At 45.3% G+C, this 15,559-nt stretch overlaps 2 protein-coding genes across 8 annotated transcripts in view; one reads left to right on the top strand and one right to left on the bottom strand.

Moving 5' to 3' along the window:
* The window catches only part of relch (RAB11 binding and LisH domain, coiled-coil and HEAT repeat containing), a 121,484-nt gene extending 120,146 nt beyond the window's left edge, over positions 1-1,338 (bottom strand). For all 6 annotated transcript variants that reach the window (XM_060899857.1, XM_060899856.1, XM_060899855.1 and 3 more), the window contains exon 1: positions 776-1,338. In XM_060899857.1, the coding sequence (XP_060755840.1) occupies positions 776-1,214 (439 nt within the window). In that variant the 5' untranslated portion in view covers positions 1,215-1,338. The remainder of the gene's footprint in view (positions 1-775) is intronic.
* A 3,930-nt stretch (positions 1,339-5,268) lies between these two features.
* LOC132867119 (centrosome and spindle pole associated protein 1) overlaps positions 5,269-15,559 on the top strand; it is a 63,986-nt gene continuing 53,695 nt past the window's right edge. Inside the window, exons 1-2 of one of the 2 annotated variants that reach the window (XM_060899859.1) lie at positions 5,269-5,546; positions 5,688-5,825. In XM_060899859.1, the coding sequence (XP_060755842.1) occupies positions 5,748-5,825 (78 nt within the window). In that variant the 5' untranslated portion in view covers positions 5,269-5,546; positions 5,688-5,747. Of the gene's footprint in view, positions 5,547-5,570; positions 5,826-15,559 lie in introns of those variants that run through there. The other variant, XM_060899860.1, reaches the window with a different exon arrangement.

Consider the following 15,559-nt stretch of genomic DNA (forward strand, 5'->3'; position numbering starts at 1 on the left):
GTGTGTGTCTCATCTCATCTCATTATCTCTAGCCGCTTTATCCTGTTCTACAGGGTCGCAGGCAAGCTGGAGCCTATCCCAGCTGACTACGGGCGAAAAGCGGGGTACACCCTGGACAAGTCGCCAGGTCATCACAGGGCTGACACATAGACACAGACAACCATTCACACTCACATTCACACCTACGCTCAATTTAGAGTCACCAGTTAACCTAACCTGCATGTCTTTGGACTGTGGGGGAAACCGGAGCACCCGGAGGAAACCCACACGGACACGGGGAGAACATGCAAACTCCACACAGAAAGGCCCTCGCCAGCCACGGGGCTCGAACCCAGGACCTTCTTGCTGTGAGGTGACAGCGCTAACCACTACACCACCGTGCCGCCAGGTGTGTGTGTGTACACACACACACACATATATATATACACACACACACACACACACACACACACACACACACTCCCTGTCCAAGTGCACTAGACAAGAAAGATGATGCATTAGTGGACTAGGTGATATCTGCATGTCCAATTTGAGGTGTGTGTGTGTGTGTGTGTGTGTGTGTATATACACTCCCTGTCCAAGTGCACTAGACAGATCTGACTCCTCTAGTGATGTAGGGCTGTACCCTAGTGAGTGTGGGCTGTATGTACACTCTGTAGGGTGCAGTGATGATCCCTGGACACTGAGATGTGGGACAGTGAGGTTTTTGGGCTCCAGGCGCTGACACTCAGCACATGAGTGAATAAATGAGGCCGGATCGAGGTGCGTCACTTACTCAGCGCTCCTGCGGCCCCGAGCCCCTGCTCTTTGCAGGCGGGCGGTGTGGCGCTCTGCCGCTCGAAATTGCCCGGGTTGGAGAAGTAATCCCGGAGCCTGGGCAGCTCCCTGCCGGCCTCCAGCAGCTCGGTGTGGAGCTCCAGGGCCGTGAGGATGTACTGATCCCGGAGGAGCTGCGCCGCGATCGCGTCCACGGACACCCGCGGCGGCTCCGCGCCACCGCCCGCCCCCGGGGCCACACCAGCCCGGCTACCGGATAACAAAAGCGCGCTGGGATCCGCGTCCGTCGGCGGAGGGGAGAAGGGCCCGCCGGGGCTCCGGCCTTGCGCCTCATCGCTCGGGCTCCGCTGCTCGCTGTCACCGCCGTCGCGTCTCCGCCGCTCCGTTTCCTCCTCCGAGTCGCTCGCGTTAAACGGGTTGACGCTGCCCGCCGCCATTTTCTTTAAGATCCCAGAACTGTACGGACTGGCAGCGAGTTCGGTTCCGATCGGTGACAGCTTCAGAGATGCGCTCGACTCAATAGCATTTCAACACCTAGACCAGCACCGCGATGTCGAAATTTGTGTCCCACCCGTATTCCGACATATCCCGCCTCCTCCTCCTGTAGGATTGGCGGAACCCTTCATGCTTCAAGCTCATTGGGCAGTTAACGTCACCACAGCAACAACATGAGCAAGGATTGGGTCAACGTGTCCGCCATATTGATTGGCAGGCCAGATTCGATTCAGCCGAGTAAAATCATAAAGCTGTGACCTAACAAACTTTTTGACAGCGTTTATGTTATTAGTCGTTTTACTCTGCCACAAAATATATGTTTAGACAAACACAGGAAGACAGTTACCTTTATAAACACTAATATTAATATAATACAAATATAAATTAAATATAATATAAAACTAATATAAATATAATATAAATGGTTCAGGTACAGTACATATTGGTACGTGTTCGTTATATTTCAGTTGTTTTCCTTTATTATCTCACGGTCCAATCAGTGGACGAATAGTCCGTATGACTTAGTGACCAATCCTAAAACAGGAGGCGGGATTAACCTGAATACAGTTAGGGAAAAAATTAAAGGGCAACACCTACCTCGGTTGTAAGAACTGGACTTCCGTTCTGTACCGGAAGTGACCTTTACTTACTCAGCGTTTGCCACTGGATCAGATTGTAACTGTCACTACTGCAAATATAGTACGCACATTTCTTTCTTTATTATTTAGTAACCGTTTTATTGTATGTAGATAACTGAGCGTTTTTATATTACACACTATTTTTTTTAAAAAAGTAATTTAATCCATTATTGAACAGTAGCGTTAACAATTTTGCCGTTTAGCTCCATTCTTTTTTATTCACTAAGGATTCTCAGTGCTCCCTCTAGCGGCACTGTAGTAATATATTTAGCGGAAGTGGACAGGCTCTTTTCAAACTAAAAGTTCTTACATTACAAATTGACATCTGATTAAACGATGGCTATTTAGGACTTTATTTAATCGTATTACAAATTATAGCCAACTTGGCTTCTCAGTAGCATATTGAACTGACAATAAAGGTGCACTAAACAAAGCATGTGATTGTTTTCTTGAATAGTGAATTACTTAGGAAAAAAACTTACTCAATATGGCAGGTGTTGAACTTGTGAATCTGACTGATCAGAAGGTGTTTTCCATGTTACGTTTGTCTAACAGCAGCTCTGACAGTAGTGCCAACTGTTAGATAAAATCATGGGCTTATTGGTGTTCTTGCTCGAATCTTCTTTTGGCTGCTCCCGATTAGGGGTCGCCACAGCGGATCTTTCGTCTCCATTGCTCCCTGTCTTCCTCATCCTTCTCTACCACACCTGCCACTTTCATGTCCTCTCTCATCACATCCATGTATCTCCTCTTTGGCCTTCCTCGTTTTCGTTTGCCTGGCAGCTCCATCCTCAACATTCTCCTTCCCACATGCTCTGCATCTCTTCTCAGGATGTGCCCGTACCATCTCAGTCTCATCTCTCTTAGCTTCATTCCCAAGCTCTCCACATGTGCTGTCCCTCTGATGTGCTCGTTCCTTATCCTGTCCAACCTCCCATCGCAAACCTTAACACCCTCAACTTTGCCTCCTGTCTCTTCGTTAAGGGTACGGTCTCCAATCCATACATCACAGCTGGTCTCACTACTGTCTTATACAGCTTACCTTTCACTTTTGCTGGGACTTTCCTATCACAAATGACTCCCGAAATCCTTCTCCAACTGCTCCACCCTGCCTGCACTCTCTTTCTCACCTCACTATCGCAGCCCCCATTTTCCTGCACAGTTGACCCCAGGTACTTGAATTCACCAACTTTCTTTACGTCTACTCATTGCATCTTCACTACACTCTCATCCCCATTCTCACTGATGCACATGTATTCTGTTTTGCTCCTGCTCACCTTCATTCCTCTTCGCTCCAATGCATACCTCCATCTCTCCAAGCCCAACTCAACCTCCTTTCTATTTTCACCACATATCACAATATCATCTGCAAACATCATGTTCCATGGCGACTCTTGCCTCACTTCGTCCATCAAGCTATCCATCACTATGGCAAACAAGAAAGGACTCAAAGCAGATCCTTGATGGACTCCCACCTGCAGTGTTCTTGCTTGAATACATATCAAAATTATTCTATCACTCTGAGTTGTAACAGCAACTTCATTATTTTCCTATATTTAAAATGTTTTATTCCTTCCTTTATTCCCCTCTCACCCCCTACATGAGGCTGTGGGGGCTTTAAGCAGCTCTTTTAGTAGTAGACTGCTACACCTACGGTGTAAGAAGGAGAGGTACCGCAGGTCATTCATACCTACTGCTGTCAGACTGTATAACACCCACAACTTGTAACATAGCACCAATAACCTGTTTGTCATTTAATTTGCACTACTTCACCACTACTACCTCTGCCATCTCTCATCGATGCAATTATTATGTGCAATAATATAGGCCCTAAACTATTTTTATGCATACTTATATCTATAATTTAAGTATATATGTGTGTATATATACAGAGTCTACCTGTAATGTGCAATTTTTCCGAGCCTCTCAATAAAGCCTAGGTCACAACTGGACGTACGATTTTTTGGCCGTGCGATTTTTGGCGTGGGGCAGCACGGTGGTTTAGTGGTTAGCGCTGTTGCCTCACAGCAAGAAGGTCCTGGGTTCGAGCCCCGTGGCCGGCGAGGGCCTTTCTGTGTGGAGTTTGCATGTTCTCCCCGTGTCCGCGTGGGTTTCCTCCGGGTGCTCCGGTTTCCCCCACAGTCCAAAGACATGCAGGATAGGTTAACTGGTGACTCTAAATTGAGCGTAGGTGTGAATGTGAGTGTGAATGGTTGTCTGTGTCTATGTGTCAGCCCTGTGATGACCTGGCGACTTGTCCAGGGTGTACCCCGCCTTTCGCCCGTAGTCAGCTGGGATAGGCTCCAGCTTGCCTGCGAACCTGTAGAAGGATAAAGCGGCTAGAGATAATGAGATGAGATTTTTGGCGTTTCCCAAATCGCTGTGTTTTTTTTGTTCGTGGAGAAAGACGTATGTTGGCCGTAAGTTTGTCTTGCAACCTGAAAAAAACGTAAATGCCCGTAGAGTTTGTTTGACATGACAAAGAACCTCTGCGGCTCGAAAATCAGCACGTCACACGCGCGCCCTCCGTGCGTTTTTTGCATGTAGACCGGCCGTAGGAGCACGTACGGCCGGTTGTGACCGAGGCATAAGGCAATTTTTCTATACTTTTTCACAGAAGATAATGCAAATAGCCCTCTGTATTTAATCCTTCGTTTGTCTAATTTTTCATTCATTCATTATCTCTAGCCGCTTTATCCTTCTACAGGGTTGCAGGCAAGCTGGAGCCTATCCCAGCTGACTACGGGCGAAAGGCGGGGTACACCCTGGACAAGTCGCCAGGTCATCACAGGGCTGACACATAGACACAGACAACCATTCACACTCACATTCACACCTACGGTCAATTTAGAGTCACCAGTTAACCTAACCTGCATGTCTTTGGACTGTGGGGGAAACCGGAGCACCCGGAGGAAACCCACGCGGACACGGGGAGAACATGCAAACTCCGCACAGAAAGGCCCTCGCCGGCCCCGGGGCTTGAACCCAGGACCTTCTTGCTGTGAGGTGACAGCGCTAACCACTACACCACCGTGCTGCCTGTCTAATTTTTATTTCAGTTTTATTTGTTATCTGTTTGACATTTTCTTGCTACTGTAACACGTGAATTTCCCCGATGTGGGATGAATAAAGTGAATCTAATCTAATCTTACACAAATTGTTTAACCAGGATATTGCTTTACAAAAATGTTTATATATTTTAGGGGTTCTTTGATTCCTGGCACCAACTGAAGCTGGCCTAGTAATGGCTTACATTTCTTATGAACACAAGACTTTAAAAAAAAAACTTTTATTTTGACATGCCGATAAGCCTCATTAGCACATCGCGGCTTTTTACGGGAACCAGCTGTGGGAACGAAGATACAACACTACAATACTTCATTTAGACGGAGTCACAGGAAGTAGAGCCAACAAAGATGGACTAGAGTAATATTTTATTGTTTAAAGACGCATTCGTGGGCAACTCTGATGTTGAAATGGTTAGAAGCGGAAGCTAAGCAGTCGCTATCGAGTCCTTTACTGAGTGTTTGAAGTAAGATAGCGAGGAGGGCTGCGCGCGCTCGGTTGCTATTCTGCGGTTGCTAGGATACCGTCGTGATGCTTGTCGAATTAGAAATCTGATTGGCCGGGAGGCTGGTGAGTAACCTCACGAGACCGCTTTCTGTTCTCGAGCCTGACGAAGGAAAGTCGCTGAGTGTGGTTGCTAAGCTGCTGCAGAGCCTGCGCTCCTCAAACAAGCGTTCTGACCAAAATATTCTCTTTCCGCCTTCTGAACAGGTTAAACACTGAAAAATAAACAAACCAAACAAGACGGTACAGGTGTAAAAATCGGCAGGAATGACAACTTTGTGGAAGAAAAATGAAAACTCGAAGACGGTGACAGAAGCCGGATACATGCCTTATATGGAAATGAAGGTGACGTAGCTTGATTTAATGGCTGGGGGTCAGCGTATGTGTTTATTAAAGATGCAGTTTGTCAATGCTTTTTATTTGTCAATACGAATAATGTGAAATTATGCACAAATGATTTAAAAAAAAAAAGTTTAAGCTGTTGTCTCAGAAGTCGTCTATCCTTAACTTGCAAGTGACGTCAAAGCAAAATAGAAACCCGGAAGGTCGGCCATGTTGGCGGAAATACAAATGCGGGGCCACGCGACGTTCCATACAAAACATAGTCACGTGCGCAAGTCTTTTTGTTTTTCCATTGACCTGAGTGTTCTTTAGCTCTGCCACAGCGCTGTGCTCTATAGAGTTGTAGTCATAACAATACTCGTGACTGGAGCATGTTCCGATTTTTTTTTTTTTTTAGAATTCTGTCCGTGATTCGGAAAGAGGGCGAGGAGACGAGGGGATCAGGACACTTCGTTCCGTGCCATTTCTTCCAAAGCCTTTTCTATATGTCTCATCTCATCTCATTATCTGTAGCCGCTTTATCCTGTTCTACAGGGTCGCAGGCAAGCTGGAGCCTATCCCAGCTGACTACGGGCGAAAGGCGGGGTACACCCTGGACAAGTCGCCAGGTCATCACAGGGCTGACACATAGACACAGACAACCATTCACACTCACATTCACACCTACGGTCAATTTAGAGTCACCAGTTAACCTAACCTGCATGTCTTTGGACTGTGGGGGAAACCGGAGCACCCGGAGGAAACCCACGCGGACACGGGGAGAACATGCAAACTCCACACAGAAGGGCCCTCGCCGGCCCCGGGGCTCGAACCCAGGACCTTCTTGCTGTGAGGCGACAGCGCTAACCACTACACCACCGTGCCGCCTATGTACTATCAGTTATTTCATATTTCAGGTATTCTGGTGTTTACGAATAAAGCCCCTGCAGGAGTGCTGCTCTGCACCTGAGGGTTTAATATGATCCAGTTGGAAACATAAACATGCAAGCAGCAGTCCCGTCGCGAGATCTCAGTCTTAAAGTGCTGATGACACGTTTTTGACATCTTTGGCGATGTTTTATAACATAAAAAGTAATTCCCGATGATCCATATATTAATTCACAAAGGCGCCTATTTTACAAGTTATGATAAAAAACGCGGCTATCTGGGCAAATTTGACAGGGCTGCAGCACCCAGGAGACGAAAGAGGAGGAGGAGCTATATAACGTCAGCGAAAGAACCTTCCTCCTAACTTACCAGTTTGTTGTTGATGCGGCAGGTGTTCAGTTTATCATTATTAGTATTTTTATTAGACATTATTATTATTATATAGTTATTATGCCTTCACGTTGTGTTGCCGGCTTTTGCTCCAAAACCCACAAGGATGGGGTAAGTTTATTCAAGTTTCCCAGAGATCCCGAGCTGCATGCGAAGTGGGTGAAGCAAGTCAGGCGCACTCGTGACAAGTGGGAGCCCTCACCAACATCCGTCCTGTGCTCTGAACACTTTGATTTGGATTGTTTTGACACCCTTCCCAGCTTAAAAGAATCTCTTGGGTGTTCACAAACGTGTGTTACTACCATCAGCAGTGCCTGCACAGTGTTGCCAGATTGGGAGGTTTCCCGCCCAGTTGGGCGGTTTCAAGTGCATTTTGGTGGGTTTTGAACATATTTTGGGCTGGAAAACGTCAGCAGTATCTGTTGCCAGATACTGCTGAAGTTTTCCAGCCCAAAATATGTTCAAAATGCACTTGAAACCGCCGAACTGGGTGGGAAACCTCCCAATCTGGCAACACTGCCAGTATTCCGGAGGGGGTCTACTAGTAGCTATGCCGGATCCAAAGACAGTCCTCCTGTCAGAACGTGTTGTGAAACGACATAAGATAAAGGTACATAGAGCTATAGATTCTACATGATAATCATAAATGTAATCATAAAGTCGGCGTGATATCAGTCATGTATTTGCTTGTGAAAGCTTGCGGCTTTGATGTAACTGCCGCCTAGCAACGAGAGGCAAAGGGTAAAGAGGGTAGGCTATCATAGATTCTATTCGGAAGAGATCAACACAATTCTAGACTCCCAGAAGAGGAAGAGCTAGCACTAGAGAGTTCACCGGCGTTTTCATGCGCCATTTCCATTGAGTAGAACCAGAGTAGAACAGCCAGTGAACCGCAGCGTGTTCTCCTGCTGACGTCACAACATGGCCGCGAGCCACGGACCCAGTTTTCTTGCGCTGTGCAATTAAAAGTTGGATATTCGCGTAACAACAGCTTCTTTTCACGTAATTATAACAGAAATCTAACATGTTTGCCATGTTGTATAGTTTAAGAAATTGCATAGAGTCATGTTCGTGTCATCAGCCCTTTAAGGGGGGCTTGTGAAATCCACCAGGGGGGCACCACTATTATTAGCTTATTTTTGCACACTATTCGGGCAGCCCTAATCCCGCACAGTAATCATCACATTAAACATAACCAACAGCAAACATGACCGGCCCAGCAACAGTTTGCAACATCAGTCCCCTCTCTCCCTCTCTCTCACATGCACGTGCACGCACACAAGTACACATAACGTATTAGATCACAAGCAGCATCTCAAACTAAACAAAAAAAAAAAAACGCCACAGCGGGTGCATTTCAAAGCAACCCAGAGGGGTAGCTACCAATTGCCATTGCGCGCACACCAACAACAACAACTGAGTGTGCACATGACATATTAGATAACAAGCAGCATCTCAAACTAAACAAAAAAAAACACCACGGCGGGTGCATTTCAAAGCAACCAACAGAGGGGTAGCTACCAATTGCCATTACACACACACACTTTGGACCTACTTTTGAGTAGAGTGCCAGCACTGTCCTCTCTTTCATCCACCCTGTGTCAGTACAGTTGCAGGCGGCGTTTCTCCGAGCTGAACCTCCTCATCAATGCATCCTTCCACTCGGACTTGAACTTGTGAGTAAGGTCCTTTTCAAAAGCAAGCTGAATCAGCTGGGCCTTGCGTCTGTGCAGCATACTGCGCCGATGCTCTGAGAACACGTTTTTGAGTGTGGAAAACGAGTTTTCACACATTGCCGTGGAAGCTCCTAAAGTTAGGGCAAGGGTGTAGGCTGTGACAACAGTCGGCATAGCCTGGAGTGCACCGTTGAATGTGCTAAGGATGTTTGCTATTGTCCATTTTCCATCTTCAGGGGGAACTGGAGTATCCGTCATTTTCTTCACCAGGAACTCACGAGCTACAGTATATTCAGATTCGACCACATCCGTTCCAGCTAATGCCAGTAGAGGGGTTACCTTTGATGGGTCCAAGAAAGTATCGGAAACTAGCTGCTGTCTGCTGGCATAAACTCGCGCTTCATTTTCCACCCAAAAAATGCGGGTAACTGATTGTTGCTTGGCAACACTGACTGACGTAATTACGTAGCCAAACTTTCCAACAAACTCACATGGTTTTAATGTTTAATGTCTTAGTGATTATGCAACACTGGAAGTTTTAACCCAAAGCGAGTACAATAAAATGAAATTAGGATTTTATTTATCTATTTGAGAGCTGTGATTGTGATCTGGCTTGGGTGGGCGGGCCCACGCATATTGGTGGGCGGGCACTGCCCCCAATGGCCCGCCCACAGCGACGGGTATGGCAAGCAGTCTGCAATGACAAGGGAGTTAAAGGGGAACTCATCTCATCATCTCTAGCCGCTTTATCCTGTTCTACAGGGTCGCAGGCAAGCTGGAGCCTATCCCAGCTGACTACGGGCGAAAGGCGGGGTACACCCTGGACAAGTCGCCAGGTCATCACAGGGCTGATACATACAGTATGTTTACATGCACATCCAAATCGAGCTGCTGTCGGTAATTGAGCTAAGGGTCCCAGCAGGGGTGCCAGAGAAATCCAATCCTACATGCACACAAGGAAATCAAGCTATTGTGTGAGGTACATTGTGCACCTGAGCCACAGGTGGCGCTACACGCCCCATCGTGTTGGTACACTTCCGGTTGTCGTCATGAAGAAGAGCTATTCAAGAGTGTAAACAAAGTTATCAGTTCCGTGTTCTCCATTGCGCGTTTTTCTCCCGTCCATGAATTTTAATATATTCAACTCCTTAAGCTGAATGAGCATGAACTCTGTCTCCTCATTGCTCCAGAAGTGCACGTTTCTGCTCGCCATTTTCTCTTCTTCGTTTGTTCCTCCTGACCTCTTCTGCTGCTCGCTACTACTGTTGTCATGCCGACCGAGGCTGTCGTGTTTCCCGCTTGTGGTCTCGTCACTTCCGGAAGGGGCAGTGCTGAAGTAAGTAGCTCGACTACGTAGCTCAATAGGGTATACATGCACTAAGTAGCTCGGCTACAATCGCATAATCTAGGTCGTGTAGCTCGATTACGAGAAATCAAGTTCGGTTCAATTTCAGCCGAGCTAAGGTGTTTCCATGGCATTTAGAACTTCGATTTCAGTCGAGCAACGGCAGAAATTCGATTTTCTCTGTGTGCATGTAAACGCACTCATAGACGCAGACAACCATTCACACTCACATTCACACCTACGGTCAATTTAGAGTCACCAGTTAACCTAACCTGCATGTCTTTGGACTGTGGGGGAAACCGGAGCACCCGGAGGAAACCCACGCAGACACGGGGAGAACATGCAAACTCCGCACAGAAAGGCCCTCGCCGGCCACGGGGCTCGAACCCAGAACCTTCTTCCTGTGAGGCGACAGCGCTAACCACTACACCACCGTGCCGCCCAGTGTTTAAAATGTACTCTGTAATATATCAGTCCATATGTCAAATGTAATATTGTAAACAAGATTTGTTGAGACCTGTGCGAGACATCATAGGACAGAAGTAAAACGTACAGCGGAAATCAAATTGACCAACCCTGTGTCCAAAATCGCTCACTCGTTCACTGCTCCCTGTATAGGGAATTACTATATAGATGACTGTATAGTGAGCTCATTGGTAAAATGGGAAAAAAAAAAACACTTTCGTCCATCCTGGTGCCCTGTGTCTGGTTGGAGTCTCATTGCATCACTCCTGTAGAGGACGGCCCCATGAGGACAGTTGAAAGTCGCACCTGGAGGACGCTCTGGACTCTTACAGTAATGCTTTTATGGCTGAGGACTACAGTTGACTTGCTAACTTTAGGACTGCGGTTATCATGAACAGTTTTGCACTCAAGTTTCCATCAATGAAGAGTTTATAACATCAACAAAACTGACTTCATGTTAAAACTGTTATAGTCATGTTGTCTGTTGTTGCCCAAATGAGGATGGGTTCCCTTTTGAGTCTGGTTCCTCTCGAGGTTTCTTCATGTCGTCTGAGGGAGGTTTTCCTTGCCACCGTCGCCACAGGCTTGCTCATTGGGGATAGGTCAGGGGTAAAATTAGCTCATGTTTTAAGTCGTTCAAATTCTGTAAAGCTGCTTTGCGACAATGTTTATTGTTAAAAGCGATATACAAATTGACTTGACTTTCAGACGCTAGTCTGTTGCGCTGGTGTTTTATGTCATTACTGTCGCGCAATTAAAACGTGCCAGATCAGTCGGCTGGTGGGTTTTCAAAATAACAACAAATGCATATTATACTGGGCGTATTTCCCACATTAATCAATACAAAGAACCTTCATCTTTCAGTTTTTTTTGTTTTTTAAATCAAGGTTGAATACTTTCCTCTTTGCCGCTGCCTTTTGTTAAATCAGATTTGAGACTTTTTTTGATTTCTTTCAGCGTGACCGCAATGCATGATGGGATATATTGCTTTGGTTAATGACCATCGGTTGTACGCTACTTTTCGTGAAGCATTGTGGGATACTTTGAGTGCACTATATACTGTAGGGTGTAAATAATCCTTACTAAGGTTTGGGACAGCACTGCAAAATGGCGTCCTCCCTATATAGTGTCCGATATAGTGAGTAGAGAGCGATTTCGGACACGGGTTGTCAAAAGACGTGCGTGCCCTCTTTTGAATGCTGACGTAATCAAGCCGGAAGTTTTGTTTTGATAGTAATCAGGAACGTTTGAAAAAAGTAGGCAGTAATCAAAAAAAGAAAGCACAACTTTATTCATCACACACTTCTGAAATTTCCTCTCTGCATTTAACCCATCTGAAGCAGTGAACACACACACACGTGAGCAATGAGCACACATACCCAGAGCAGTGGGCAGCCATGCTAACAGCGCCCGGGGAGCAGTTGGGAGTTGGGCGCCTCGCTCAAGGGCACCTCAGCCCAAGGCCGTCCCATATTAACCTAACCGCGTGTCTTTGGACTGTGGGGGGAAACCCACGCAGACACGGGGAGAACATGCAAACTCCACACAGAAAGGCCCTCGCCGGCCACGGGGCTCGAACCCAGGACCTTCTTGCTGTGAGGCGACCGTGCTAACCACGACACCACTGTGTCGCCCACGGTCATCATTTTAATTGTCATTTAAACTCCTTTTTGTGCAGTGTTTCATTTGGGAAACAGTTTTCAAAATGGTGGCACTGACACCTGGCTAATGCTTCACATTTCGAAGTCTTGCACAAGTCTCGTGAAGATCGCGCGGATAAGCGACGCCTGCCGTGGACCAAACGAACTAAATTCAACATGGCTAAAAACCGAATAGGCCGATAAGTATAATATTTAATTGCAATTAGTTGCCAATACGAGTCACAATATAAGGTTATTAAAACCAAAAATGTAACTGAATAAAATGTTAATTAAGAAATAAAACAAGTTTAAAAATGGCTTCACTTCCCCTTTAACTCATCCCAAGGTCAGCAAGTGGCACAGGCCAGCGTGGTCACCCCCCCCCCCCCCCCCCCCCCCCGTGCGCTCTTTACTGTCGAAGCGCATGTACTATGACACTCATTTGCTTTGCAAAAATGTTTTGCTTCAGTCAAATTCTATTGAGAATTCTTCCTTTTTTTCGAACAAACGAATACCTGAAATAATAAAATAATTGATGGTGCGTATGAAAAAGCAGGGCTTGAAATTCGCGGTGGTCCAGTCGCCCAAGGCGACTTAATTTGTCATTTGGCGAGTAATTCCTGTCACTAGCCAGCCTGGCTGGCTAGTTGAAAATAAGATATATGAAGTGAAGATTCAGACACACCGTCAACTAAAGCTGCCAGATATTAAGTGCGTGCCGTGTCTGTGTTAATCGATGTGTTTATCGGCAGGACGGTCAGGCTGTCAGTTTTTTCACTACTACGCATGCATATAACAGACATCCCAAGTCTCCTGGGAGTCTCCCGCATATTGATAGTGGCTCCCTGATGCCCGCAAATTGGAGAATATCTCCCGGAATCTAGAGCAAGCGAGCAAAAGCGTGCACGCACAACATTAATGTCTTGCATCGCGCATATGACGGAGTGCGAGAGAGACTGCGTGTGTGCCTGTTCATGTAGCGCATGCTAGATAAAGAGCATCCTGATTGGTTTACAGACATCCCAACCTGCAGACACCCCCCCCCGCTGATGGGGGGGGAAACGTCCAATATATTATTATTTGTTGATATATTATGGTGCTCTGTGTTGTTCTCATTTTATGTACCGTATTTTCCGGACTATACGTCGCTCCGGAGTTTAAGTCGCATCAGCCAAAAAATGCATTATGAAGACGAAAAAAACATATATACGTCGCACCGGACTATAAGTCGCACTTTTTTGAAGGGTTATTCTATCCATAGAATCTGTGATTGTATCTGATAAGCGGCGCGTGGTTACTGCGCGACTGCATTGTTTATTTAATAAACGAACAGCTGAGCAGTGATAACGCGCCCTTTGCCCTGTAAGTAGCCTAGTCTGATTATTTTAAATATCTACTACTATCTTTAATACTATCACTATCGTTATTACTAATAGCCTATATTATTATTATAACTAATATTAGTAGCCTATTACTGATGCATTAATCAGTTTGCTTTTAGAATATTTTTACCGGTAGGGCTTATTATCGCCCCATGGCTCTTTCATCTGTGTTATTAAAGCTGTAGTCATCATCGAGGAGTGTCATTCTTCATTTTTGTCGAATTTTATTTAATTAAATCAGAGGTCAAGTAGGCTATAGGTATATCATCTCCAAAGACAGGTACGGTAGTAAAAACAACCGTCTAGTGAAAAAAAACAAACAAACAAAAAACCGCTTTTAAATCCCCTACTTAAATCCTTAAAATGAGTCATTTAACTCATGTCTTGTGTGATCTGATCTCCAATGGTGAAATAAACCGGTTGTGATGAGTAGATACAGTCTGTTATTTTAGAAGATAAATGTAATATATAATTTAATATATAGACTAATAAAAATTAATATTTTATAATAGAATATCACGACATATTACTGTCTGTAACTGTTTGTCACGAAAGCGTTTTCTAAGATCATAATGTCTATTATTATTATTATTATTATTATTATTATTTTACACACACAATAAGCGCATGTGCGTAAAGTTATAGTAAACCATCCCCCGCCTTTTTTTTTTTTTTTTTGAGTCGCCGGACCCACCCACCTCCTGCGTTCCGGGACCTCCCACTTCACAAATTAAGCACTGCCTAAAATCACTACATAACTTATTTAAATAACTATAGCCCTATCATTAATAATAAAACACAGGTCAATCAAGTTTATCAAGCTGATGATTTCACTCCAAATCAGCAAATCCATTGAATTCCTCATCCTCGGTGTCGCTTCTGAACAACTCTGCCAACTCCAGCGGCAGACGAAGCGCCGTTTCCTCTTCTTCTGCGTGGCTGTCGTCAGACTCAGCATCAGCTCCAGTTATTCCGTGGTGAAAAAAAAAAAAAAAAACATATATACGTCGCACCGGAGTATAAGTCGCATTGCCAGCCGAACCATGAAAAAAAGTGCGACTTATAGTCCGAAAAATACGGTATTTAACAACAGTATCAGAATACTCCGGTTCTTGAAATAAATGCACATTAGTCATGAACAATGGTAACTACTCTCTTTTGTGTTATTTTTGACAGAAGTAAAATTCATACATGAACAAATTTTGGCTAGTGGATTTTCTGTTTGGCGAGTTACTTTGGAAGGTAACTAGTCTGGCTGCCTAGTGAAAAAACATACGAATTTCGAGCCCTGAAAAGGCTTTGGAGGAAGTGTCTTAACTATTGGACGAAATGGCCTGTATTTGTACTCGATGGTCGGTAGAAGCATCTTATCTTCAGAAAAGTCTGACGTTTTTTAAATAATATGGGCCAAAACCACACACATCTATCTTCTCTTTGTATCAAATCTTTGCTTGATCGTTCAAATCCTAGTAATACTGAGAATTCAGCATTGTTTAGACATGCTTTCAGCAGCTGCCATCCTAGTTGCTTTGTATATCCACCATCATGGCAGACGCTCATGACGTAGCACATTTCCCCTAATGCCTTACCGAAGACGTTCTGGAGTGTGAGGTTAAGCTTTATTTCTTGAGCTGCTTCACTTACACTACGTTCACACTGCAGGCTGAAGTGACTCAAATCCGATTTTTTCGCCCATATGTGACCTGTATCCGATCTTTTATTGACAATACGAACGACACAGATCCGATTTTTTCAAATCCGACCCAGGCCGTTTGGATATGTGGTCCTAATTCCGATTCCTATCCGATCTTTTCATATGCGACTTCAGTCTGAACCGCCAGGTCGCATTCATCCGACTCGCACGTCATCAACAAGCCACAAACGTCACTATTCTGCGCTGAAGTAGGCGGCGGGTCTCTCAAAGTTACAACAACATGGCTTTGATGTTCCTTTGAACGGAGGTTGCAGTCAC

The sequence above is a fragment of the Neoarius graeffei genome, chromosome 19, assembly GCF_027579695.1.
Source record: "Neoarius graeffei isolate fNeoGra1 chromosome 19, fNeoGra1.pri, whole genome shotgun sequence".
Lineage (NCBI taxonomy): Eukaryota > Metazoa > Chordata > Actinopteri > Siluriformes > Ariidae > Neoarius > Neoarius graeffei.